We start from the raw sequence: 25,011 nt of genomic DNA on the forward strand, positions 1-25,011 counted from the left end.
TGGAGCAAGGGGAACCTTCTGTGTCGGTTCAACCACTACAGAAAACAATGTGGGAGTTCCTCAAAAAATTAAAAATAGATACATCATATGATCCAGCAATCCAAAGGAAATGAAAACAGGATTTCAAAGAGATATATGAACTTCTACTTATTGCAGCATTATCCACTATAGCCAGCATAGGGAAATGACCTAAATGTCTATCAGTGAACGGATAAAAAAGATGGTGGGGAGAGAGGGAGAGGGGGATTCAGGGGCACTACAATCAGCAGTCACAGTGTAGGTAGGTCACGGGGAAGGCAGTACAGCACACAGAGGACAAGTAGTGACTCGATAGCTTCTTGCTACACTGATGGACAGTGACTGCAATGGGGGGGGGACTTGATAATATGGGTGAATGTTGAAACCACAATGTTGTCATGTGAAATCTTCATAAGATTGCATATCAATGATACTTTAATTTTAAAAAGGTGATATATATATATATATGAATATTATTCAGCCATGAGAAAAGAGGATATCCTGCCATTTGTAACAACATGAGTGGACATTTAGCATATTATGCTAAGTGAGAATGGTAGTTACCAGGGAATAGAAGGTGGGGAGTAAGTTTGATGTTTAAGGTTAAAAACTTGCAATGAGTAGTAAATAAGACATAGAGATCTAATGCACAGTATAAGGAATATGGACAACAATACTGTAATACAATCATCAAACTTGCTAAGAGACTAAAACTTATCTCAACCACTAAAAAGAAAGGATAATTATGTAATGGGACAGCAGTGCTAAATATCACTGCAATGGCAATCATATTACAATATATAAAGCTATCAAATTAACACATTGTACACCTTAAATTTTCATAATGGTATGTCAAATAGATTCAATAAAAAATAAAGTACTTAAGCAGATAGTAAAAATTTTATTTCTACCTTTAAAAGAAAAAGGAAAAATCACCTGAGTTCTAACATTGGGATACATTAGTTCTTTTCAAAAGGAACTGGGTCTTAAAAGAATCTTCAAAAAGGCTTAGAAAAGATTCCCACTGAGAAGTCTCCCCAGGGTCCCCTTCAGGTCTCGGTTCTGCAGGCTGTAGATGAAGGGGTTCAGCACGGGGCCACCATGGTATACATCACTGTGGCTGCCATGTCCCTGTGGGTGGTGTGTGTGGATGCAGGGCTGAAGTAAACCCCAATGATAGGCCCATAGAAGACAGAGACAACACAAAGGTGAGGGCCACAGGTGGAGAATGCTCTCCACTTCCCCTGGACCGAGGGCACCTTCCACACAGCCATGGCAATAGGTGTGTAAGAGGCCACATGTCCACAGAAGGGATCAGAACCACTGAGCCCCCGAGCACCAACACCAGCATCTCACTGACTTGAGTGTCAGAACAGGAGAACTGGATCAAGGCATCGAGGTCACAGAAGAAGTGTGGGATCCAGTTGGTGCAGAAGGATCAGCGGGCCCTCAGGAAGGTACAGACCGTAGCGATGAGGTTGGCTGAGATCCAGGGCACTACCACAAGGAAGGCACACCGAAGGACGCTCATGATCGTGGCATAGTGCAGCGGACAGCAGACGGCCAGGTAGCAGTCATAAGCCATGGCTGAGAGAAGGATGCTGTTGGCTGCCCCAAAGGCAATGAAGAAATACATCTGAGCCAGGCAAGCTGCAGAGGAGATGGTAGTGTGTCCACACAGGTGGTTCATCACCATCTTGGAGATGGTGGTGGAGGTAAAGCAGATATCAAGAGGAGACAAGCTGCTAAGAAAAAAGTACATGGGACTGTGCATGTGAGGGTCCGAGAGGATGGCCAGGATGGACAGCAGATTCCCCAAGCACCCAATCACATACAGGCTGAAAGAGACAGTGAAGGACACCTGCTGCAAGGGCCACTCCGGGAGGCCAAGGGGGATGAATTCAGAGACCTGGGTCCAACTGTCCATTGTCAGGCAGTTCTAAGGCCAGAAATAAGAACATCAACAGTGGGTGGATGTCCAAGGAGAACATACCTGGCATTTGCGACATGGAAAACTATTTTTATTACTGGGAACTTTTACTGATGTTATCAAAATTAAGAATGATATACTGATTAGCTTGATTGCAGCGACTACCCAAACAGCAATCACAGTGTATACATATATTGAAATATCAATACACTTTAATTACATACAATGTTTTAAACAAGTCCTGGGAATATTCAGGCTGCTCATTTTGGTCTTCTTTTCCACCCACGTTTCTTATCCCAACCACTAAAAAGAAAGGATAACTATGTAATGGGATGGGGTGCTAAATATCGCTGCAACAGCAATCATATTGTAATATGTAAAGGTATCAAATTAACAAGTTGTACACCTTAAATTTACACAGTGTTATATGTCAAATATGTTCAATAAAAAGGTACTTACATGAAAAGAAAAAAGTATTTGTTGTCATAGATACACTATATTTAATTTAGCCATTCATCTGTTAATGGATATTTGGATTGTTTCCCAAACATCCAACTTCTGGCCATTGTGACTAGTGCCACTATGAACATTCATGTACAAATTGTTGTTTGAACACCTGTTTTCAATTCTTTTGGGTATATACCTAAGCATGGGATGCTGGGTTGTAAAATAATTTTAAGTTTAACTATTTGGGGAACCACCAAACTGTTTTCATCAGTGGCTGCACCACTGTACATTCCTGCCAGCAATGTATCAGTGTTCAGGTCATTCCTCCTCCTATAATACTTGTCATATTCTCTGTTTTAGATTATTTCTATCCTACTGGGTGTGAAGTGGTATCATATATTGGCATTGATCTGCATTTTTCCAATGACTACTGATGTTGAGCATCCTTTCCCATGTGTTTTAGCCAGTAAACTAGCATTTTTAAACAGAAGATTACATGTTAATGTAATACATTTTGATATAAATTAAAATTTTTACTTGTATAAGGATTACATATAAACAAAATGGAAGTATATTTTAGAGGATATGAACAGTAATTATTTTGACATTCTTGAATAGTGGATATGGATACAATTTTTATTTCTTACTTTTTCTTGTGGCATTTTCTTCTATGAAGATGTATAATTTGCAGAATAAGAATATTTTAAATAAGAACTCTAAAGGCAAAGAATAACAAGTGTCACTTTCATCTTGCAATATATTATTTATTTACTTCATGTTGCAGTGTTCTTTTCTTATTTTGCAGTGAGGAAGCCTCTTGGGCCCCCAGCTGTGGGCCATTGTAAGGTTCTGAGACTTGGACTGTATATTCCAATGTGTCCAACATCCTGAAAGGACCAAGTCCATGGCAGCTGCTGTCCCTGGTGCTGAAGGAGGCAGTTCAAATTTCCTCCCACTATAACGGACCCATGTGACCTCCTGTTCCTGGAACATCTAGGCACAAATGAAGCGGGTCATGCCTTTCAAGAAGGGAAAAAAATTTTTGTTCCAGTACCTAGCTTCTGGCCAGCTTCACATTAAAAGCCCTTGTAATTTCTCAGATTTAACTATGGATATTTAGAACCCATGGAATTTTCTAATGATAGTTTTTTTCCACAGCAGAGCACCTGTACATCCAGGCCGGAGGGGGTTCCCAGCACCAGGCAAGATTACTCTAGATTAGATGAGATGACTTACAACAACAGAACATTCTGGGGGTAAAAGGTCTTATACCAAGCTTTATTCTCATGATGGCAGGTGGAACACTAGAGTCACATCTGCATCCAGAAAGTCCATCTCCATCTCTGCCCCCTTTTCAGGCTCTGCCCTGAGCACTGGGTGGAGCTCTTTATACAGCAACACAGGCAATAATGGCTTATTGCCAACAAGTGTGCAAGCATACCCATGCAGAAGGCCAAGTAGTACATCATTGCAAGTGCACAGTGGGTGAGTACATTACGATCAGGTGAGGATCCTGGCCATGGAACTTCCATTTTCCCTACAAGGCCACATTTCCCAAAACTTAAATCTCACTGTTATGACTTTCAAGCATTTTACACTAGAACGTGATGCAAAAAGAAAGCAGAAAGTGAACGAACACTCACTGAGTACTGATGTTTGTTACTGACTCAGTAACATTGCCCATGCTTGCTAAGTTGGTCTCCCCAACAGTGCAGTAAGCTAACTACCACTATATGGTAGAGGAACTCAGGTATAGAGGGAGAAGGAGTTTCCTTGAGCCAGACAGCTAGTAAATAGCAAACCAGGGTTGCGACCTTGGTAGTACAAGCCCAGGGTGCAGTGGGTCCAGGGACCTCTCACCCTGACTGCCTTTAGCTGTCTGCCCCACCTTTCCTAGAGAACTGTCTTCCCCTCGTAATCCGAGATGGAGCTCCAACTACCAGGTCAATATCACAAGAAGCACAGAGGAAGCAGGTGGAAGGCTGGGCAACCAGGGTGTCCTGGTTTCTCTTCAGGAAGGTTTCCAGACCTGCCATGTAACTTGGATTTTTCCATATGAAACAAGGTACAGTCATATAACCACTCTAGCTTCAAGAAAAGCTTTTGAATGTTATCTGTATTTCAGCCAGCCATGCACATAGCTAAAAATCAGGAATTCTAAGAAAGCTAAACTGGGTATCAGGATACACAATAGCCATCTCTACACAGTCCACAATCAAAACATTATTGACTACCACACATCTGATGTATACCCTTCTTCCTATAACAGGAACACACTCACAGCATCCCCCGGGATGTTAACCCCTGAGTGTACTTGCTCCCCCATTCAACCCCAAGGCCTGCATCTCTGGGTGATGTGCAGTCCTCGCCCTTAAATCCTGATGTGGGCTTTTGTGGTCTGGAAATCTATACACTTAAGGCAATCATCACCCTTAATGCAACAAAGTGTGGGTGGAGTAGTAACTGGATCATGACCATTCAAAATCCAATAGAAACTTTCTGTTTCCATTAATAGCAAGCTGTTATTTGGATTAAATGTTCAGTTTTTAATAATTTTTTATTAAGATATCACTGATATATACTCTTATGAAGGTTTCATATGAAAAACATTGTGGTTACTGCATTCACCCATATTATCAAGTCCCCTCCACACCCCACTGAAGTCGCTGTCTGTCAGTGTAGTAAGATGCCACAGAGTCACTACTTGTCTTCTCTGTGCTACACTGTCTTCCCTGTGCCCCCCCCACACCATGTGCACCAATCATAATACCCCTCAATCCCCTTCTCCCTCCCTCCCCACTGGCCCTCCCCACCCCTCCCCTTTGGTAACTGCTGGTCCCTTCTTGGAGGCTGAGTCTGCTGCTGTTTTGGTCCTTCCATTTTGCTTCGTTGTTACACTCCACAAATGAGGGAAATCATTTAAAAACAGTTCTCAAAGCTGACACTTCTGCAATTTCTTAAATGAATAAATGACCTGAAAAGACAGTAGAGAATTACAAACACACCACTCAAAAGGAAAAAGAAACCTGCAGATAAAATGAACAAGAGTGATATTTTTTGCCCCAGAGATATTTCTCAAGTCAGGAAAATGTGAAGCTGTGTTTTGATGGCCTCACGGTGGAGGGAGAGAAATCAAGGACTAGAGTGATACAAGGACAGAAATGGTAAGAAGACCCTCCTCATCTAAGTGGAGGCCTCAAAAACGCTACAGCCCTCAGGGTGAGAGGGCTTGAACTGCAGCTTGAATTTAAGCTGCCTCAGTAGCTCAGGACACAAGAAGCTTTCAGCCTTAACATGATCCTTGACCACGGATTCCTCCTAACAGAAAGCTGTCCTCTTCAAAGTCTAAAAATGGTATTTCAAAGATGATGGCCAATGCCCAAGAAAAGATGACCAGGCACACAAGAATGCTGCCCTTATGGGTGAAAACCAGCAAGAACAGCAGACAATAGAATTGATACCGTTAGCGCAATAAGCAAACACAAACTATAAAGCAACCAGGCTTATGTTTAAGTCCACACAGTGATGCAGTAACCAGAGAAACAGTGAAGGACTCGGGGGTGAGAGAACACTGGGTATAGTACAAGATTGGAACGGAGGTCAGGGTGGCTAGAGTGTGACTCAGAGCCTCAAATGTGTCCCTTAAGTCCGTCCTTAGCCCTGGTCCCTCTCCCGCCCAAACACCTCCCATGGCTCCCTAATGCGCACAGGATAAAATCCACTGGGCGCTGGGACCCCCTCGCGATCAGGGGCCTTGTGGTTACTGCACAGGCAGTCAGGGTCTTGGACTCAGGGACACCAGTCCTGCCCACCCCCTGACCTCCCTCCGCCCCCGCAGGTCCCACGCGACCCGCCGGATCTTGGATAGGCTAGGGCGGAGGTGACAGCACAGTTTTACTCCTGCAGTCTGCAAACTGGGAAGTGTAAATGGAAACTGACCCACACAGGCCGGTGGGCGGGGTGTGGGGCGGGGTTCAGTGCGCGCCCCCGCTCAGCGGCTCCACCCGCAGCCACAGTCCGCCCTCCGCGCGCAGGATGAGCTCCGGCTTCCTGCGCGGCTCCTGGTCATCAGGCAGGACGCGGAAGCGCAGCAGCGTGAGCGCCAGGACCACCTTCATCTCGGCCATGGCAAACGTCTGCCCGATACAGTTCCTGCGGAGGGGAGTGGGGGCTCTGACTGCGCCCCGGAACTTCATCCCCGCCCCACTGCACGTGGATGCTGGTCCGGGACCCCCATCTCATCCAGCCGGGACAGAGAACGGGGCTTCCCATGCCTGGTACCCCCACGGGGGCTCGCATAGGCCCTGAATCCGACCCAGACTCCAGCCCCAACCTGGACCAGCAGATGGGGAAAAGGGTTCTGAGCACGTCTGGGACCCATCCTCGGCCCCGCCCAGTCCTCATGCCCCAGATCCTTGCCCGTCACTCCTGGGGGAGGGCAGGGAAGGAGACCGGGAAGTGCCACCACTTTCCATGTCCCCCTTCCTGCCCCCACAGTCACGCTTGGGATCTCGGCCCCAGACCCCGTCCCCACCACCCCATGCCCACCTCAGGTGCCCGCTGGCCTCACCTGGGCCCTGCAGAAAAGGGAATATATGCCAGAGGTGACCTCTTCTTGATGTTTTCTGGCTCAAAGCGAAAGGGGTCATAGACCTGGGGGGAGGCCAAGAAAGGGCTGCTGGGTGGGGTCACCCAAGACAGTCAGCTTTGGAGAGGTGAAGGTGTGTATGATGGGGGAGGTGACTTCTGATTTGCCAGGCCAGAGCCCTGTACCCTCCCCAGGGCCCCGTAGGGGTGTGGACACGGAGGAGCAGGGAGTCAGGGGAGGCAGCACCTCGGGGTCTGGCCACACGGATGGGTTGTGGTGGGTCCCAAAAATGCTGATGAGGCAGATAACACCTGTGGGAGAGGAGGGGCGGCGAGTCAGGAAGAGGTCCTCCCTCCATGGGCCCCTCTTCCTGACCAGGAGCCTCCCAATCACACACCCCTCACACTCCCTATCGCCCCACATCCTCCCACCTCCTTGTCCTCGTGGGCACCTTTGGGGATGACTCGGCCGTCTGGGAGTACAATGTCCTGGGTACAGCAGCGAGAGACGATCGTGACTGGGGGGTGCAGCCGCAGATTCTCCTTGATGCACATGGTCAGGAAGGGCAACTGGGACAGGTCGTCCCTAAGGAACCACCCCAACAATTACCCAAGGAGAAAAAAAACAGGGACCACCTCCACCAACCCTCCTCGTGTCCCATGAGATTCCCTCCTTAAAAGAAAGTAAACCCCAAATGGATAAATTACCTCCAAGCTCATTAGTTTTGAATATTAAACGTGCACAGCTTTTTGTATGTCAACCTACTTTAATGAAGTGGTTTTAAGAAATAAAAGAAAGAAAGAAAATATCACAGAAGTACCAGAGAAAATTTAGCTGGGTATTTTTAGAAGCTTTCCTGAGCAAAATACACCACCAAAAGCCAGCCATAAGAAGGTTTACAAATGTGCACAAAAGCATTCTTATGGCAAGAAAGCAAAATCAAAAGGCAAATGAGTAAGAAACCAAAGAAGAGAGCCACTGTTTTACTTTATCACCACACTAGAGAAGCTAGATAATGCAATTAGACAAGGGGGAAAATTGATTAATGCAATATGAAATGTGGGGATAAACATGTCATTTTTGGCAGATGGTGACTTTATACTTAGAAAACACAAGATAACCTACCGGAAGACTTCCATAAACATTGAAAACCCATAATGGGGATGAATTCTTTTTCTTTAATCCCCTTCTTTTTGTGTGATGATTTAAATTTTTAGTACCTCAAAATGGAAAATTATCAAACACCACTTTCCACGGCTCACCAATACTCATTTCCCTCCTTACTTTTTTGTTCGCTTAAGTTTTTATTTTTCTGTATCCTTTCAAAGCTCCTTTTGTGCATCTTAGAAACTTATGTAGTAGCATATGATACTCTATGTGTACTGCCTGTATCTTTTTCATTTATCAGTATATCAATCTCTTGATTATGCATCTTCTAATTTGTGTCAAAAATAGGAACTCCCCTACTCTGGAGCTATACAACCATTTCCCATGGCTTCCTCTAGAGCTTTTAAGACTCCTGTATTTTTCATTTTAAAATCTTTGATTCATCTGGATGTTATCCTGGTATAAGACTTGAGAAGCATGTTGAATTAAGATCCTCAGTTCTTCCTAAAGTTTTTATTAAATGATCTTTGTTTTTCTTATTAATATGAGACTCCATCTTTAGCATTTACTGTGTTCCCTGGGCATAACATTTATGTGCACAAATTATTAGTTTTTCTATGTAGAAATAACCACCAGTTCGAACAGATAATAAAAGAAATGATGATGATGATATAAAACGCCTGGATTAAGCTTAGCAAGAAAGGTGAAATTTCTATTTTCCAAATGAATTTGTTAACTTCTCTCAATCCAAAGAGAAGATAAAATTCAGTACAACAACAAAAGTATTGCAGGGTTAATTTTACTAAGTAAGCATAAGATCACTAAGAAAAAAATCTAGGGTCTATTAAATGACTAAAGACTATTTGAACATCCAAAAATGAATGTCCACTCTACCCTCTGGGATAGTATGTGTTAATATTATGTAGTAATCCATTCTCCACAAGTCAGTCGTATATTCAAGGCAATCAATAGGAGATATTCCATTCAAATGAAAATCTACCTGATATTTTTAGGAACTCAGTAACCTTACTCTAAAATATTTCTAGAAGAATAAAAGATCATGAAAAGCTGGTCAATTTAAAAATGAAAATTAGAGAGGAGGAACTCACTCCACCAGATATTAAGACCTATCACAAAGATAGAGTAATAAAAAATAGTGTGGCATTGCTGCAGGATCAGGAAAACAGACCCATGTAACAGAATAGAGAGCTTGGAGACAGATACGTGATTGAGTAAAAAACCTCCAATAAAGGAAGCCCACAAACTCTAGGAAATGGATGGCTAATACAGCTGTAAAAGGCAATTTAGACATACTTGACTCTATAAAAATTAACCAAAACTACTCCTCAAAGTCAAAAGGCAATCTTTTGCAAGAAAAGAAGGAAAAAAATTAAATTTTTAAAGAATTTTATAAGAAAATATGAAAAAAGGAAATTTCAGAAAAAGAGCAAGAATAAAAGGCTACCACTCACATAAAAAAGGAACACAAACGGCTTATCAACACATACAAAGGAAGGATCTGAATAGACATTTTTCTAAAGACATACAGATGGCCAACAGGTACATGAAAAGGTGCTCAGCATCATTAACTATCCAGGAAATGCAAATCAAAACCACAATGAGATATCACTTCAAACCCATTAGAAGAGCTAGTGTCAAAAAAAGACAAATAATAGATACTGGTGAGGATGTGGAGGAAAGGGAACCCTGTGCACTGTTGGTGGGAATGTAAACTGGTGCAGCCACTATGGAAAACAGTATGGAGGTTTCTCAAAAAACTAAAATTGAAGAACCATATGATCCAGTAATTCCACTTCTGGAATTGTATTTATCAGAAGAAAACAAAATCCTAATTCAAATATATATGTATATACCTCCATGTTCATTGCAGCATTATTTACAATAGCCAAGATTTGGGAACAACCTAAGTGTCCATCAATGGATGAATGGATATAGAAAAGGTGGTATATATATATTCAATGGAATATTATTTAGCCATTAAAATAGAATGAAATCTGGTGGGAATGTAAACTAGTTCAACCATTGTGGAAAGCAGTATGGAGGTTCCTCAAAAAACTCAAAATAGAAATACTATTTGACCCAGGAATTCCACTTCTAGGAATTCACCCTAAGAATGCAGCATCCCAGTTTGAAAAAGACAGATGCACCCCTATGTTTATCGCAGCACTATTTACAATAGCCAAGAAATGGAAGCAACCTAAGTGTCCATCGGTAGATGAATGGATAAAGAAGATGTGCTACATATACACAATGGAATATTATTCAGCCATAAGAAGAAAACAGATCCTATCATTTGCAACAACATGGATGGAGCTAGAGGGTATTATGCTCGGTGAAATAAGCCAGGCAGAAAAAGACAAGTACCAAATGATTTCACTCATCTGTGGAGTATAAGAACAAAGAAAAACTGAAGGAACAAAACAGCAGCAGAATCACAGAACCCAAGAGTGGACTAACAGTTGCCAAAGGGAAAGGGACTTGGGTGGGGGTCAGGGTGAAGGGAGGGAGAAGGGGAATAAGGAGCATTACGATTAGCACACATAATGTAGAGGGGGGGCAGGGGAGGACAGTATAGCATAAAGACAAGTAATGACTCTATAGCATCTTACTACGCTGATGGCTAGTGACTGTAATGGGGTATGTGGTAGGGACTTGATAATGGGGGGCAATCTAGTAACCACAATGTTGCTTATGTAATTGTATATTAATGATACCAGAATAAAAATAATAAATAAATAAATAAAATAGAATGAAATCTTGCCTTTTTGGGAGGGAGGAAAAATATTTCTGTAACTATGTGTGGAGACACATTAACAAGGCTCGTTGTGATCATTTAGCAATATATACAAATATTGAATGATTATGTTGTGTACCTGAAATGAATATAATGTTGCATGTCAATTATTCCTCAATTTAAAAAAATGCTGGGAGTAGCATTCCTGCAAACAACCAAATGAGCAACAATTATCTAAGGAAATATTCATTAAAAGAGGAAATATCAAGACTAGCAAAGATTTAAAATTCAATACAATAATACTAGAGATAAAGGTATGGGAAAGCTGGTACTATCAAATTCAACTAATAGCAACAGCTTTGCAATAGTTATTAAAATTATAAAAACTCAAACTGTCTCAGATTTATCAATTGCTCTTCTGAAACTTTGTATGAGAGACAGACTCACATGCATAAGGGTGGGTCAGTTTGTGTGGGTGTTGACTACTCCATGTCTATTTTAGCAAAAGGCTGGGAACAGCCAAATGTACATCAATGGGGAGATGTTTAGATAAATAATGGCACAGCCATATGGTAGACTAGTACAGCTATCAAAAAAGGAGACAGAGATCACAAGTCCTATCATACACTGCAGACTGCAAGGTTAGTCAGTACAGAGACTCTAGAAGACTGTTCAGCATTGTCTATTATAATTGAAAATGCTTACATAACTGTCCTCAACAAATGGGTGAACTAGGGAATGCTATGCAATACCCAGAAAGACCGAGCTATAAGACACGTTGTTAAGTGAAAAGAACAAGTTACAAACTGTATCTATATGGAAATGCAAAAGGTACTTATGGGGATAAAGATAGGTGATAGACAGAAAGATAGATAAATAGACAGTAGATAGATAGATAGACTGTAGATAGATAAACAGATGGTACATGGATTAATAGATATGGAAAGACATGACAATGTCTCAGGATACAGGGAGAAGATTAAGTCTGGGGGGTGGGAAAAGTCAGTGACAACCCCATAGTCCGCTCTATACGTCTTCTCTAATTCAGTGGACAGAACAGATTTTCAATAGTTATTAAAATTATGAAATCTCAAATTCTCTTTGCTTCAGCAATTGTCCTTCTGAAACACTCTTATGCATCAGTCAGTGTACACGGATGTTGGCTACCTCCTGTTAATCTTAGCAAGAGGCTGGAATGTCTCATTCAGTGCAAAGGCTTCTCTAAATGTCTCATTTAGTGCAAAAAGAACTTGTTCTCATCACTGTTGTATTTGAAAACTACCATTGCAAAACTCATACTTGGAGAAAGAAAGATCTCTCTCCCATTAGGAGAGACAGAGAGCAATGTCATACATATGTGGGTATAAGAATAGACTTCTGGTAGGACACACAGGAAATCACAGAGACTCTCCTAAGGGCAGAGATTAGGAAAGAAATTCATTTTTTAAATTATAAACATTTTTGTATATTTTTTTCACTAAGTGCATAATTTTGTTCAAACTCATGGCTGGAAAAGCCTAACACTGTATCTGCACCTCATAGGACCGCTGTGCTGAGCAGAGGCTTGGAGTGGACAGTAGCGCCTGCAAAGGGCCCGGCCAGCCCGATGCCTCCGGCCCAGCCCCAGCCCCTCCTGGCTCCGGCCTCAGAATCCCCTCCCCAGTCTCCATTCTGAGGCCTGTCCTCTGCAGTGTGTCCCCTGCACTAGCTTCAGAAAGATCTTCCTGGTACAAGATGTGAACTTTCCTCCTCCGCTCAAACACTCCACATAACTCCTCATTGCCCTCAGTTAAAACTGAAGCCATTACTATTGTTTTCAGAGTGTCCTTCAATCAGCCTGCTGCCACAGCTTTCCTCGCTGTGAGTCAGTCCCTCTCCCCCCCACACACCGTTCCCCCCTCTCTTGCCTTCCCTTCTTCCCTTCCTTCCTCCCTCGTCCTTCCCCACTCTTGAGACTTGTGCAGACTGCCCTCCTGCACGCCAACTACACCCAACCATCTACTGATCAGAGGTCAGGAGTTCAGCTGAGACCTGCCCCCTTGCCAGCCTCGCCTCTCTCATCTCAAGCCCACCCCTGAGCACACGGACAGGGAGTTTCCTGACCTGGGAGTATCTGACCACTTGGGGCTTAGTTCCTACTTGCCCAGCTGGGATCTCCTGAAAGGCACAGGTTTAGGTCCTCCCTGGGTCCCCACAACACAGAATGGGCTGGGAAGAACTGCGGGTGGTACAGATTTGGGCAAAGGGAATGCAGTGGGACGGCGTTTGCTGAACACAGGACTGAACAGATGAAGTTGAAAGTGTCCCTGGACACGACCTGATTGATTTTAATCATTCAGTCCCACGAGTCCCGGGAATTCCAGACTGATAACAATGGAAGGACTTAGGAGGCAGGAGACCAGGAAACATTCAGAGAATGAAAATGTTCAAAATAAAAATGAGTCTTCAGAGACACAAGCAAGGAGTGGAGGGGAGGTGTGCTCACTGCCTATGTGCAAAGTGGCATCAAATGCCCTCGAGCACTGTCATCCATTCTCCCAGCAGCCCAGGTCTTACTGTCCACAAAGTCAACAACCTTTCCCCTGATACCCAGGCTGGGTGCCAGGACCCTGCCTCTGCCCTGTGCTCCTACTCCCACTGAGCAATAATGTAAATGCCAAAAAAAATCTTTCCCCTTCCCCAGGTGGGCAGCAGAGCCACCGACAGGTTCAGGAACAGGCCACAGCCGCCTGCACTCACCATGCCATCTCCTTAGGCTCACGGTCCCTCAGGAGCTCTTGCACCTCCTGGCGGCAGCGCTCCTGGTACTCGGGGTGCTTCGCAAGGTTGTACAGGACCCAGGAGAGGCCGCTGGCCGTGGTGTCATGGCCTGAGAGGCAGGCAGACAGGCTTGGGCCTCTGGGCTGCTTCAGCACCAGAAGGTGGACAGCGTCCTCACATTAAGGCCCTCAGGGAACATGGGGAGGATGCGGAGGGATGGGGGGTGGGGGGGTGGCCAGGGCGCACTGCCGAGTCCCTGGGATGGAGACACCCTGCCCCCTCTGTAGTCCCACACCGGGACCCTCACCTGCAAACATAAAGGTGTCAGCTTCAGCTCGGATGTCCTCGTCTGACAATTCCTTCCCATCTTCATCCTGGACAGAAAACACAGCCCTGCAGCCCAAACTAAATCACAGATGTGAGGGCTCCTGAGACAATGTGTGAAGCTCCGTCCTCCATTCAGAAGCCCAGGCCCACTCTGTACTCCTAGACCCCCGTTGGTCACTATCACGAGGCCCCTCCCACAGGCGAGCTCCTTGGCTCCTTGCCTCCTGTTTTGTCCCTGGTGGGGGAATCGATGATCTATGAACATTTTCCTGCTTTTACATGAAGAGAGCTTTCTGGGAAAAAGTCATTGGCAACCCGGGTTTCAAGGTGGTTGAACGGCAGTTTGCCTGGGAAGTTAGAGATTGAGCAGCGCTCCTCAGCCACTTGCTCACATTCCAGGATGGTAAATCCAGATTCCGTATCTCCCCTGAAATAAACCTACACAGCATACAGACATTGCCCTCTCCCTGAACAGGATTATTTTATACTATACAAAAATCTTTCTCGCTCTCATGCGGTAGAAGGGACAGAGGTGTCAGCTGTCCTACATGAGTCCCAAGATTCATAACAGAGCTCCCTCTCCTGTGATGCAAGCATGGCTGCATGTACAGGTAAGAGCATCATGCAGCCTCAGAGGAATGGGAGCCGGAGCTGTGACCCTACTCTGGCCACCGCCACACTGTGAATAATAAATGGGTTGCTCTGGTCCGGGGTTCTGGCACATTGGTCGGCATTTCTACATGTCAGAGACTAATTAGCTTGGAGGTAGAATAAAATCTCAGCCCCTTCACAGTTTCAGACTTAGCAGTCTCCTGCAGGCTGCATTCCACACACTCAACTCTAAGTGTATTCCTGATGCACCCCCCCTCCCTTCCTCAAGCACCTTCCATGGCTCCCCAGTGCCCTCTGATCAACATCGGTAGCTTCAGTTTGGCAATTGAGATCAAGGCCCATTGACCTCTTGACTTCAGGTCCCAGAGAAGCCCACCTTGGAGAGCAGGAGCACATCAATGAAGTCCAATGTCTTGGCCTTAGCCTTGGCCTGGAGGAACTCATCAGCACCCTCACTGGGGAGGGTGCGGCGCCGCTCCTGGATGACGGCGTCTGTGAAGTTGTGCACCAGGCGGCAGGCCCTGCGGAAGCGCTGTCCGTCAGGGCTGAGGTAGTACAGGAAGTCCGTGTGCAGGAGAATCTGTTGGTGCCGTTTTGACACAAGGGCACTGAGCTCCAGAATGGCGGCAATATATTCACTAGGCTTCCTGCAGGGTGAGGGTATGAGGGGAGGCGACAGCTTAGCTCCCCTGAAGACTGAAGGGCAGGTCCCACCAGAAGATGGCAGCTGCCCCCCACCAGAAAACCGAGCATCCAGGCACAGCTGGCCCCCGCACATACGCGGTGCAGATGACCCAGGGACAGGATGCCCCGACTTTCTTCTCTCCCTGCATCCCATCTGTGTGAGCTGCTTCCCTGCCCCAGGCTCCAGAGCACAGCTGAGGCATCATGCCTCTCTCCTCTCTCTCCTCCCCAGTATTTGCCCCTCTCCTTCCCAAAACTGTCCGTATTGCACAAGTTCATCCTCTCCCAATTGGTCACTGGGTCCATTGTTATCAATTTCCCCCTCCCTTAATATTCTTGCATCCAATTTCAGTACCACCCACTGTCCACATGACAACTGGTCTTCCCTACAGCCAGATGTCCAAGCTCAGCTTTGACCATGACCCTCACCTGCTCACACCCTCCATGCCTTCCTGGAAACCTCAAGTCACAGTTCCCACCACTTTGCGCAGCTTTTGAATATTCTGAAGATCGACCCCTGCCTCGTCCTCCAACCTCACTTCCAAGGCTCTCCTCACTGTTGCACGTGCTGTGCTCATCCTGGCCTCCTGGCCTTTATCAAAAGGACCACACTTTCTCTGTCCTCTCCTCGGCCTTCACTGTCCAGCCCTGGTCCACCTCCTCCAGGGTATCCCTTCCAATTGCCTGTCAGTCTTCCCTCCCCACCTACTGCCTTGGGTCCCTGGCTCATGTGCCCAGGCCCCCGGCAAGCACTCACTCCTGGCAATTGCTGTCAAAACTGAAGACACATTTCTGCAGGCTGTCCAGGGTCATGAGGCTGATGTGCTCAAACATGTCCAGACGGGAGCTGCCCTCAGAGATGAGGCGGTTCCACTTGGCCTGGACGGAGGAAGGGGCAGAGCTGCAGCTGAGAGCTGCCTCTCCGGAGCTTCCCCGCACCCCAACCGCCAAGAGGGATAGCCCCACACCCAGCCTCCTGGCCCCAGGCACCCATCCCCAGGGGGAACCAGCCTTCGGTGGGATTGAAGCCATTACTCTTAGGTCACGAAGACCCCCTGGTTCGGAGTCAGGAAACCTGGGTTCAAGTCCTGGCTCTGCCTCCTACACTCTGTGTGCCCTGGGCAATTCATTGCCCTTCTCTGGGGTCCACCTGTCAAATCTTCAATAACAATTACGATGACCTGCTTTGGTGCTAGACAAACCAGATTAGAAGCCTACCCCACACTAAGTAGCTCACCTGCAGCTGTGAGAACTTGGACAACTTCCCTAATCTCTCTGAGGCTCAGTTTCAACATCTGTAATAGAGATAAAATAATCCCCATCTCATGAAGTTGTGAAAATCTAATTACATTACATGTTATGAAACTGGGACATAGGTTCTGGCACATAGTAAGTGCTCAAAAATGCCAGCTTTCATCATCTTCATTGCTGTAAACTGGTTAGGAAAATGACTCTCTGTTGGGAACTCTACATTCTTACTGGGTAAATCCGAAAAAGGCAAGCTCCAGATAATCTTTCCCTGGGCCATTTCTCGGAGCTGTGCTTGTTACTCAGCAATAACTACTATAAAAATTCGTCATTATTTCATCAGCTGCGTCCCAGGATTCTGTGAGAGAAGCATAGAAACTAATACCATCTGAGCACCTGCAGCGGACCAGGAACGTGACTTAATGAGGACATTTGACCCCCCTGCAAAGTAGGGACCATTACTCCCATTACAGTTGAGGAAACCGAAGCTCAGAAAGAAATGCCAGTGGCCCCACGACCACCCAGAAGAGCCATCACTCCACAAAAGATGTCTCGGAGCCCCCGTTCCTCCAAGAAGCCAGCTTTGACTCTAGGTCCAAAAGACTCACGTGCATGACATTCACGCTGTCATTGAAAATCTTAATGTAAGGCTTCAGGATGTTGAAGTGGAAGGCGCGTGTCAGCAGGTGGCGATGTCTGCTCCACTTGTCCCCACCACTCAGCAGGAGCCCGTCCCCTGTAGAGGCAGCCGTGGGGAGTGGGCAAGGGCAGCAACTTCCCTAGGCCCCAAGCTGCCCCAATCCCCCTCACCCACAGTACTCACCCAGCCAGGGCCTCAGGAAATCATAGAAGATCTTGTCCTTGGGTGCGACGGTGGCTGACATGAGAGACAAACCATCGGGGGCCATGGAGGGGGATGGGAAGGACTCTGGAAGGTCTGGAGGTGCCCAGCCAGGGGTCGGCATCCCGCCCCTGCACGCCCAGCACAGCAGGAATGGGGCCAAGAGCAGAGGAAACAGGAAGGAGGGGGAGGCCAGGCGGGGTGCAGACCAGGCTTCAGCACAGAGCAGAGCAAAGGCAGAGCCCGCAGACACACCCTCCAGGCTCGGACACACCCCGTGTGGCACAGCACGCCCTGCACCACCTGACACGGCTCCTACGTGGTCCAACACGTCCTAAACCCCCGAGCTCAGCCCAGCACTCAACAAACACCTTAATGGGGGCCAGGACACTGTGTCTGCCCCAGCCCTCTCTAACATCCTGGGACATCTGACAAGGCCACAACATGTGCTAACATGACCTGACATGACACAACGTGCATGACACACCCTGACATGGTGCAACAGCTCAGACGTGGACCCACAGACAATCTGACGTGACCATGGCATGTCCCACAGACGGGCTACAGACAGGACTTAAACACAATCCCATTAATGTCACACACGTTGACCAATGTGACCCAGCTGCACCCTAAGACCTGCCTTACACAAGACTCACATAAGGTCTCAGGCATTTCCCGGAGGGACCCTGGGTCCCACAGCTCAGACAGACCCCAAACGTGGCCCAGACGTGACCAGCACGTGAACCACACCATCTCAAATGACATCTCAGACAAAAGTCAGACAGACACCCACATGCCTCTAAGACATTATTTTGGCCACAGCTGGGCCTCAGACATGCCTGAGGCATCTCTGCTGGATCCCACATGTAAGCATATGCCAGGTGTACCCGGTATGACATATACCAATGTAACCAGGACACAGGTGGAAACATAAGCATGACCAGACATGGTCATGCAGCACACGTCATACAAACTGCCCCAAGTGTGAGCAGACGTGACCAGAGGTAGGGCAGATGGGGATCCAGGGGAGACAGAGGCCCAGCATCTCTGCCACAGCCCCTCCTGTACCCTCAGCTCACCCACCCATCTGGAGGCAGCACAAAGACCTCAATAGCAGGCAAGTTCTACCCCGTGGGGTGTCTACCTGGGGCAAACAGCACAGGCTTGATGCAGGCCGGGTGGAAGATGCGGATGACCGCATACCAGGGCCCCACCCACCAGCAACACAAATCCCCATAAGTGCTTGACAAGCCCTGTGAGTACAGGAGACCTTCCTCTGAGCTCCGAATCTGGAGAGGAAAAAAAAAGAAGCCAATTCAGACCCTTCTAGGCCACCAGAGAGGAGGACCTGCAGGGCAGACACACAGACCTGAGCCCTGTGACTACCCTGCAGCAGCTCAGACTCTCCTGGAATCCCTCCCCAGATCCTTGACATGACACATAGGGGTCCCTTGCTGACAGGGACAGAAAGGGTGTTTCCCCATTTGGATCCCAAACCCTAGGTCACCTTCTTTCTCCTCTGACCCCATTTATCCAGACAAGGGAACCAAGGCTCTGAGCAATGACATCACTTGTCCACAGCCTCCTGGACAGTAAGTGGCATCCCTGAGACACAAGCCCAGGGCTCTCTGAATCCAGGGCCTGCGTTCTCAGCCCCTGAACTGCTCTGGGACCCAGAACAACAGCTCTGAGAACCCTACACCCCTCACGAAGGGGCAGTCAGAGTCACAGTGAACAGTGACTGGGTGAGAATTAGGCAAATAAAAGTGAATCTTCAGACTTTGCCTGGACTGCTGGGAATGTGCCTAGTTTTCCATGGGGTTGAGCTCCTAGGACTTATCTTTGCCAGCATGAGTGCAGCCATCACAAAGAAAAACAGGACAAAAATGAAGAGATTCCTGATGACATTGTTTCAGATCTGGATCCAACCACACCTGAAGACAACCTCCAGGGGCTTTATACTTAATAGATTTTTCTTTACATAGGCCATATAGGGTTGAGCTGTCATCACTCACAAGTGAAAAAGATCTCGGGAACCAGGCACAGCTGGGGACTCTTCCAGAGTCACCCAGCTATTTAATGTCAAGGTCTCTGTCAGATGCTTCCCATTCCCCTGCTCAGCCATATTTTCTGGGGGTGGGAGGGCAGAGGACAAGGGAAGGGAGCCAGGCTAGGGTGGGGTCTCTTCTGGGAGATTCCTTGTAGCCTGGAGGAGTAGAACAATGATCCTGAGGGGATGAGCCATAGCATTGGCTAGAAGGATCCATCCCACCAGAGGAGGATGTCACAGAAATAGCAGCCCGGACACTCCATCAGCAGCAGCCCTCATTGCTTGGCACCTGGGGGCCAGATGCTATCAATGCCCATTGCATCACTCTGACCTCTGCTTTAAAAACTTCAGTGCATAATTCCAGACCCATTTCCAGCAACTCTTCCTCCAGGAAGCCTTCCTGCCTGCCTACAAGACCTTGCTTCTCTACTGGGATGCCAAAACTCATGTCCTTCTGACCAATTCCTGAGCACACCAGGCTGGGGACCTCTTTGCCCAGACCCACGTCAACCAAGGACAGAGCCTTGGATGAAGGCCTGTTGGGTGTCCGTGGTGACCTGGACACCAGGGCCAGGAGCAGATGGCAGAGGAAGGAGGAAATGGTGAGATGGGGGCTGGTGACTATGTGAAGGAAAGAGGAAGATGGAGAGAAGAGGGGAGGAGGGGCCTGGGTCCTACAGCACAGAGGCTGGGGTGTGGAGGGGCTCGATGCCCTGGAATGTGCCAGAAGCCCACCTCACAAGCTCTGCATTGGTACCTGAGGCATTGCCGATAGTCCGGATCATGTTTGGGTGGCAGAAAAAAACAAGGGGGATTGTGGGGCCCAGCCAGATCTTAAACCCCTCGGAGTAGGTGGCCACCTGCTCACCGATGAACCTCAAGCCTTGTTCATCAGAGAGAACCTGCAAGTGAGGCAGGGCTGTGACCTCCCCTGATGGAGCCTCAGCATGTCCCCCTGCAGCCCCGGGGACAGTGTTTCCAGATCTGCACAGAGGGAGGCATCTCTGCTTCCCCTGCGCCTTCCCTTCAGGGAGGGAGGGCCTGGGAGGTCTCTCCACGTCCCAGGGTGCCTTCCAGGACACAGGGAGGAGGTGAGCTCTCTGCCCCCAGAGGCCGGCCTGGGCTGGGGAAGTCAGATTGTTCTCCTCCTGGGGGTGGTTCCGGTCGCAGGGGGAGATGCCTGTGGGGGAGGCTGTGGGCAGCAGGATGGCCTCGGGACTCGTCCCTGGGGCTGGCTCCCACATTCTTTCATGTCGTGACAAGTGCACATGGACTCTGGTTCTTCACACAGTGGAGGGTGTGCAGACCTGAGCCAGCAGCCCCTCCCCTGCGGGCCCCAGGGGAGCCACGAGCTCTGCCTGCCAATCAGAAGGGCGGCCCCCACCTATGGGCCCCTTCCACAGGCCCGCCTCTGGCAGAGCGTGCCCTGCCCATCATCTGTCCAACTATCTATCGAATATCCATCTATCATCTCCCCTGAGCCTATGGACTTGTCCGTCAGACATGCCATTTATAGTGAAGAATCTGAGGCCATGTGCCCCAAAGGTGAAGGACAGCAGGTGGCCTACTGGTGAGGTGGCCTCTCCAGTCTCCAGACATGTCCCATGGGAGCCTGATAACTACTCCCAGGTGCTCCAGACAGATGTCACAACATAAGTCACTTTCACCTTGGGACTCCCTCCCTGTTTACCAAGTACCTTGATTTGAAGATTCCAGACACTCAAAGAGGATGATCCGAGAGGGAGAGTGACTCAGTGGAGGTCACACAGCAAAGTGGCTGGAGGAGGGGAGAGTGACCAAGACCAGCCCCCATGGCCAAGACCTCAGACGAGGAGGCAGACCTGCAGTACTAGAACATTCCCACTGCCCCCAGGGCTCACTGGGAACATTCCAAGACCCAGAATCTCAGGCGACCCTCACAGTGAGGTCAGGAATGTCCCTGGTCTGAACTCTGCCATAATGAGCAGTAAAATCACAGAAAGTCCTTCCCTAGACTGGGCAGCTGTGCTCACTCCTCAGGGGGCCTGGGGGAGGGGAGCAGCTGGACCAGCATCCTTTCAGCCATGACCCAGGGAGGGGAAGGCAAGTTCACCACCTAGGTTGCCAAACTTTAGTTTTGAATCTTTTCCAGCCCTGGACTGGACACTTAAGTGTCCACTCTCCAGACCTCCTGTCTAGTAGGAGAGATGGATAATAAGAAACTCTATAATTAACTATTTAAATAAGCTTGAGCAGAGCCAAGTCAAAGGTCCATCTGGAGTGCAGGTGGGAGGTAGAACCCTTCTGAAAAGGGAAGTGAGTGGCCAATTTTATCTGTTGCACAACAGATCAAATGAGACATTTCATGGGGTAAGAGTCAGATAAGAGGACGGTGTCCTGGCAGCAGAGGGTGTGGGGAGTGGCGCCCCAGGGGTGGGCGTGGGGCTCAAAAGCTGCAGCCCAGAGTGAGCAGACAAAAGGAATCAGGCCAGGCTGGGAGCAGCCCCTGGACAGCACCCCTGAGAAGGCCAAGGCCAGCCAGGAGACCGGGAACCCCAGGCGATCTGCCTCCATTCAGCCCCTCGGGAGCCCCTCACAGGTGCACTGATGTGGGGCAGGCAGGCAGGAAGTGGGTCCAAAGCAGGCTGGGGGTCGGGAGGCCAAGGATGCAGGGATGGCCTGGAGTGGCAGAGCAGGAGGATGGATGAGGAAGCAGGGGCTCCCCTCAGCCTCCCTGGCTTCTCCTCTCCCAGACCCCAGCCCCACCCGGGGCCCATTCCTGACTCCCACAGAAGCCCGTCCACCCTGATGCCCAGACCGTTCCTGCATCCACACTCACCAGGCCCAGGTGGCCCCAAAACCAGCTCCGCCTTGGGGGCTCTGGGAAACAGCGGAGGCGGCTGCAGGTGTCATGGAAGGTGCAGGCCCAGGCCAGGAGGCGGGCCAGCAGCCAGGAGGCCCCGACCAGCAGCAGGAGCAGCCATGGGGAGGCTGCCGCTGTGTGGAGTCCCAGCCAGGAGAGGCTCAGCTGCGGCATCCTGGGGGGCACACGGGACAGAGGGGGAGCCCCTGAGGCCGAGGAAGGGGGCGGGGATGGAGAGCTGGGAGGAGAGACAGGGCAGCTCCCAGGAGGGGGAGAGGGCCAAGGGTCTGAGGGGCAGGGTGGGTGAGGGTGGGCGATGGGGCAGGGAGGGCTCAGGGGTGGGCACACGGGGGCTCAGAGGGGAGGGGGCCCCAGGGAATTGCAGAGGGAGAGGCAGAGGGAGAGAGCAACAAGGAGACGGACAGAGACAGAGAGATGACCCCCTGGGAGCCACTCACCACCCAGCTGCACTCTAGAGCAGCCCCTGCCTTGGGCAGCACCCCTTCCCACCCGGGCCAGGACCCCCTGCCCAGCCTGGCACCTGCTGTCAGGAGAGGTTTGTCCCCACAACTGCAGGAGCCGCTTGTTCCCTCGTCCTGGGAAAACTTTGCTCTGGGGCCCCAGCCAGGCCAGCCAATCCCCACAAGCCTGCCTATCTCCTCCCCACCTGGCAACCAGCCCAGACAGAGGGTGTGGGGTGCAGGGCTGCAGTGCTGTCAGTAGTGTGGACACTGATCCTCAGCTCCTTCCATGTGGGGTTGTGGGGCTTCGGGGACCTGAAAAGGGTGCCTCTGGCCCGCAAGTCTACAGCCACCCCTGCCCTTTCAGGCCAAGGTGAGGCAGATAAAAGCATGAAGGTTCAGGAGCCATGTGCACAGAGCAGGGACCAGCCTTGTCCCCAAACCTCCCCCGGGCTCCGTCTCGCCGGGCCAGGAGGGTCTCACGCACCTCCTCGCAGGGCGGAATCAGCAGCTCAGAGCCGGGACCCTCTGGCCTCTGGGCGCACAGCCGGGCAGCGCTTCCAGCCTTGCCTCCCAGCAGCCCAGGCCCCGGGTGGGCACGGGGAGGCTCAGAGCGGGAGCAACACAACCAGCCTGGCCTGGCGGGGGTGACCCGCCTCAGATTCAGGGACAAGGGCCCGGGTGAAGGGGAAACCGGGGGCCTGGGGGGACGGTGAGCCCTCGCAGGGGGTCCCGACAGGGGGGGCGGAGCTGGGAGGCCCAGGGAGCAGTGCTGCCCCACCCGCTCTGACAAGGGCTGTGCCGGCGTCTCTGGGCTCATCTTCCCAGCTGGGACATGGATGTCAGAGGGGGCGTTGCAGCAGGCAGAGGAAGGTTCCAGAAGAAGGTGGGAAGGATCAGGAGCCCCAGAGCAGACGGTGTAAAGGGAAGGGGCTGGCAGCTCGTCCTCGTGCTGCCGGGTGCCAGCGCTCCTCATGCAGCAAACCTACTCTGCACGGGGTGCTCTGTGGAAAGTGTGCCCACAGTGTGCCAGGTTCCCCAAATAAAGCACACCTACTCTGCACATACTGACTCAGATGTTCTATGCAAAGAAAGCCTACTCCATGCAAAGTATTTTACATAAAGCAATCCTACTGTGTGCCTGGTGCTCTACACAAAGTATACCTACTGTGCTGGGTTGTTTACAGGAAGGATGCCCACTGTGTGCCCTATACTCTACAGAAAGCTTGCCTACAGTGTGCTGGGCACCCTGCATAATGTGTGCCTACTATGTACCCATTGTGCTATATATGAAGTGTATCTACTCTGTACCAGGTGTTCTACCAGCAGGATGATACATCACCCACCCCACCACTTTCTGGGCCAGTGCCCTGGGGTCAGGCAGAGAGACCCAGTAGATGGCACCCTCAGGAAGGGATGATACCTATAACAAAACAGCAAGCTGAGGCTCACAGATTGCAAGTATCTAGCCCGACTGTGAACCTCAAAGGCTTTGTTATACCCCCAAAACCAAGCCTTGGCCACCGGTCATGCTATTCCGTCCTATCCGTAAGTTACAAACCACTATTAATCCACATACAGTTACAATGTTGGATTCTCAGGCAATGTGATGACACCAGAGCAGAGATAGCTTGGGGCTCCTGTATCACCACACAGGTCATCCCCACATGAAGGATGCACCACCCAATGGATCTGGCCAGCCTTGGTCCTGTACTGAAAGGCCCTGTGGGGGTGTGTCAGGTAAGACAGGGCTTGAAGGATGGGGATCACAGCAGAGCTTCAGAGCAGGAAAGTGGGGGCAAGACAGTCCTCCTGACACTGGTAGAATGTTGAGGAGTCCTCAAACCTCCCTCTCTCCAGCCCCCACTGGCCAGCATATGCAGGTAGCTGGTCCTAAAGCCCTCGGTGGGGTGAGGTGCACCCCACCCCCAGAACCTCCTGCCCCTCTGCAAGGGCCAACCTCACCTGCTGGCAGGTCCATCCACCTCAGGGTCTGGGGCAAGGCCCGAGTATGGGAAGCCACATAGGGTCCCAGGACACACAGGACAAAGAAACCCCCATGTGGGGACTGAAAGCTCTGTGAGTGAGTTGATCAAAGTCACACAGCTGGTGGAGCCAGGCAGCCCCTCTTCATACTGGGGACCCCGAACCACTGGGCTGCCCTCTTTGCTTCTGTAGATGGGCGCTTCTCTTACGCCACCTCACAGGTTGGTGGGAATGATGAAAAGAATCAAAGCTCATAAACCACAGGAAGGCATATTAAATGCTAAACATGTTATTGCTGCTGGTGTCATTGTCCTTATTGGGTAACCATCCGATAGCCCTGCAGTGTCATGGTCAT

At 49.4% G+C, this 25,011-nt stretch overlaps 1 protein-coding gene and 1 pseudogene across 5 annotated transcripts; both read right to left on the reverse strand.

The window, feature by feature from the left end:
• Positions 1–1,026: 1,026 nt before the first annotated feature.
• On the reverse strand, positions 1,027–1,945 carry LOC140845417 (olfactory receptor-like protein DTMT; annotated as a pseudogene).
• A 2,988-nt stretch (positions 1,946–4,933) lies between these two features.
• LOC108403982 (cytochrome P450 4F3) lies at positions 4,934–22,879 on the reverse strand. 5 transcript variants are annotated; one of them, XM_073220226.1, is made up of 14 exons: positions 22,751–22,879; positions 22,186–22,384; positions 18,462–18,606; positions 17,300–17,353; positions 17,085–17,212; positions 15,986–16,107; positions 14,921–15,191; positions 13,913–13,979; positions 13,585–13,714; positions 7,435–7,568; positions 7,230–7,294; positions 6,966–7,048; positions 6,335–6,547; positions 4,934–5,369 (listed from the first exon to the last, which is right to left on the reverse strand). In XM_073220226.1, exons 2-13 carry the CDS (start codon positions 22,381–22,383, stop codon positions 6,370–6,372), a joined length of 1,575 nt encoding a protein of 524 aa, XP_073076327.1. In that variant the 5' UTR covers position 22,384; positions 22,751–22,879; the 3' UTR covers positions 4,934–5,369; positions 6,335–6,369. The 5 variants fall into 5 exon arrangements, with proteins under 5 accessions (XP_073076327.1, XP_073076326.1, XP_073076328.1 ...); XM_073220225.1 differs by having other exon boundaries at positions 22,668–22,802; XM_073220227.1 differs by lacking the exon at positions 18,462–18,606 and adding an exon at positions 20,125–20,269 and having other exon boundaries at positions 22,668–22,802.
• Positions 22,880–25,011: the final 2,132 nt, after the last annotated feature.

The sequence above is a fragment of the Manis javanica genome, chromosome 13 (assembly GCF_040802235.1).
Source record: "Manis javanica isolate MJ-LG chromosome 13, MJ_LKY, whole genome shotgun sequence".
Taxonomy (NCBI): Eukaryota; Metazoa; Chordata; class Mammalia; order Pholidota; family Manidae; genus Manis; species Manis javanica.

What these genes read in the sequence shown, in the direction of transcription:
- LOC108403982 (XM_073220226.1), bottom strand. Translation starts at nt 22,383, where the DNA reads ATGCCGCAGCTGAGCCTCTCCTGGCTGGGACTCCACACAGCGGCAGCC. An exon ending in ACAGCGTGAATGTCATGCAC is followed by an intron (nt 16,108 to 17,084) that starts GTGAGTCTTTTG and finishes TCCTCCGTCCAG; the next exon opens with GCCAAGTGGAACCGCCTCAT. An exon ending in CCGTGTGGCCAGACCCCGAG is followed by an intron (nt 7,049 to 7,229) that starts GTGCTGCCTCCC and finishes GCCTCCCCCCAG; the next exon opens with GTCTATGACCCCTTTCGCTT.